Source organism: Euphorbia lathyris, chromosome 9, assembly GCF_963576675.1.
Source record: "Euphorbia lathyris chromosome 9, ddEupLath1.1, whole genome shotgun sequence".
NCBI classification, from domain to species: domain Eukaryota; kingdom Viridiplantae; phylum Streptophyta; class Magnoliopsida; order Malpighiales; family Euphorbiaceae; genus Euphorbia; species Euphorbia lathyris.
Window position 1 is genome coordinate 56,593,431 of NC_088918.1, and position 2,149 is coordinate 56,595,579.

A 2,149-nucleotide genomic window follows, 5' to 3' on the forward strand; every position below is an offset into this window, starting at 1 on the left:
GTAAATTTACTTTGTTTTTAAAGGAAGTGAGGATAGCGGGCACCATTGAAAAGATAGCACTGTAAACATACCTAACTGAAAACATACCAATGGTATCACTTATAAAACCACAATAACGTTCAAACAAATGCCAAAACCACTATAAACTAGGACAAAAACATTGGCTATTGCGTCTCCTTTTGTAAGTCCACAGAATGCACAACCTCCTTCACTAAATACACCTTATCTTCTTCACCTAACAAATTAAGATAACTCAGACTTCATCAGATCACATTAATCATGCTCGAGCAGCGAAATGATATAACTTACAAAGCTCTCTGTCCATTATGAGAATTATGTCTGCTTTTTCAGCTTAGCTATCTGACTTATAACATCATTTAGGGGTTCACTTAGAATGCTTCTCTTTGATTGGAACAGAAAGGTAAAAACAACAACAAATGTTTTACAATAACTTTCAATGCAATTTTCCACCTTAAATTACCAAGTTAGAGTGATATGATACCTTCAAGGATGGAACAAGGGAAAAGACTTCATCAACATTGTCAGGATAAACTTTTGCAATCACATATATCTGCAGACATAATGTTGGAATTTAACGATTGCTTACCTTTTTATTTATAGCAAGGTTAAAAAATGATACCTCCCCATCAGATACACCATGTTTTTTGAGGCTCCTGATGTTTTGAGTTAATAATTTAACAATAGATGTTCAGCAGCAATATAAATATGTAGTAGAAGTAAAAAATCCCTTCTGTAAATGATGGAAAAAAAGCATACTCTAGAACTTTTCTGATTGACTGAGGATTTGTATAATAAGCATCGGTCTTTGCATACTGCAATGCCCTGTCAAATGACCTGAAAATAATATGGAACAATATACTGCGTAAATATATTTCTACTTGTGAATATTGGCTTAAAGATATTTTACTCACACAAGAAGTTTGATTTTAGGATCTTGAGACAATAGAACCATTTGCTCATGGATTCCTTGTAAGATTTGTGCAGCCTCATAGTCCATCATACATACGACAGTCTTTGGAAGTTCTACAAATAGAAGAAAATCTATATTACATGGCACTAGCTACCAAAAGGCACCTAAGAATCTGATAATCGCTCAAACATGGTGATTAATTATAATTAACCGCTCCTGGAAAATTAAGCATGTAAATGATTCCATGAGAAAAGTATATGCCTATCCCTGCGTAACATCAAACAACACAGGGCCAAAAAGAATTTCACAAATCTTACTATATTTGAAGATGTGCCCTATATATTCAGACTTTCACAGAAGAAGCAAATAGAAAGTATGGAACAATATGGGAAAACCTATGCGAATAACATAACAAAGAAATTAGTTAATTGGTCACTGGAGCGATTTCTGATCTGTGCTTCTTTCAACCTTTTATTTGTTATCCTTTAACGTATTTATTTATTACTTTTTGAGACCATTTACTGAAAAAAAAACAAATAGATGAAAGGAGAATGCAATATAGTTGAAATAAACATGGAATACAAGCAGTCATTACAGCAGTTTCCAGCATCAATAACAGCAAATTCTTGAGAACATATTTAAATGGCCTTGAGAATTTTCAACTGCCAGAATTACGGGAGGCTGGGGCTATGGCACAGTAGTGCTTCTAAGGAGATCCAGTAATAGATCCTGAATAAATCTATTGATTCTGGATGTGCCATAAACACATGCGTTATCATGCCAAAATCAGGATCAGCTTGCGTATAATGAACATACCTGTTCTCGACAGTAATATGGTAGAACTGACTAGCCAGGTCTCTACCTTTGAACTCATCTTTCCTCATCTTATCCATGTAATTATAGACATGTTTAATTATTGGGTTGTCTGCTAGATGCTTTTCTTTAACTGCTGTTAAAATAGCACAGGGATTTGCTTGAGCCGAACTCATATCACGCACAATTATTTTAGATACGGTACTGAGTCCGCTCATCTGCCGACTTCCTTCTGGATACACACGTAATGTATGATTGTGCTTACTAGTTGACCCAGCCTTAGTTTGTATCCCCCAACCAGAAAGGTCTATATGTTGATAGGATTTAATTTGAAATTTACATCTGCACGCTTTAGTTTTACTTTGTCTTATTAAAGTATCTTCAAAAGTTCTCAGAACACCTCTT

The 2,149-nt window shown here is 34.7% G+C and overlaps 1 protein-coding gene across 1 annotated transcript; it reads right to left on the reverse strand.

Moving 5' to 3' along the window:
* Positions 1-333: 333 nt before the first annotated feature.
* LOC136207380 (DNA-directed RNA polymerases IV and V subunit 4-like) lies at positions 334-1,920 on the reverse strand. The gene is made up of 7 exons (XM_065998641.1): positions 1,748-1,920; positions 1,143-1,147; positions 933-1,044; positions 778-855; positions 641-674; positions 503-571; positions 334-402 (listed from the first exon to the last, which is right to left on the reverse strand). The coding sequence occupies exons 1-7, from the start codon at positions 1,918-1,920 to the stop codon at positions 334-336; spliced, it is 540 nt and encodes a 179-aa protein (XP_065854713.1).
* Positions 1,921-2,149: the final 229 nt, after the last annotated feature.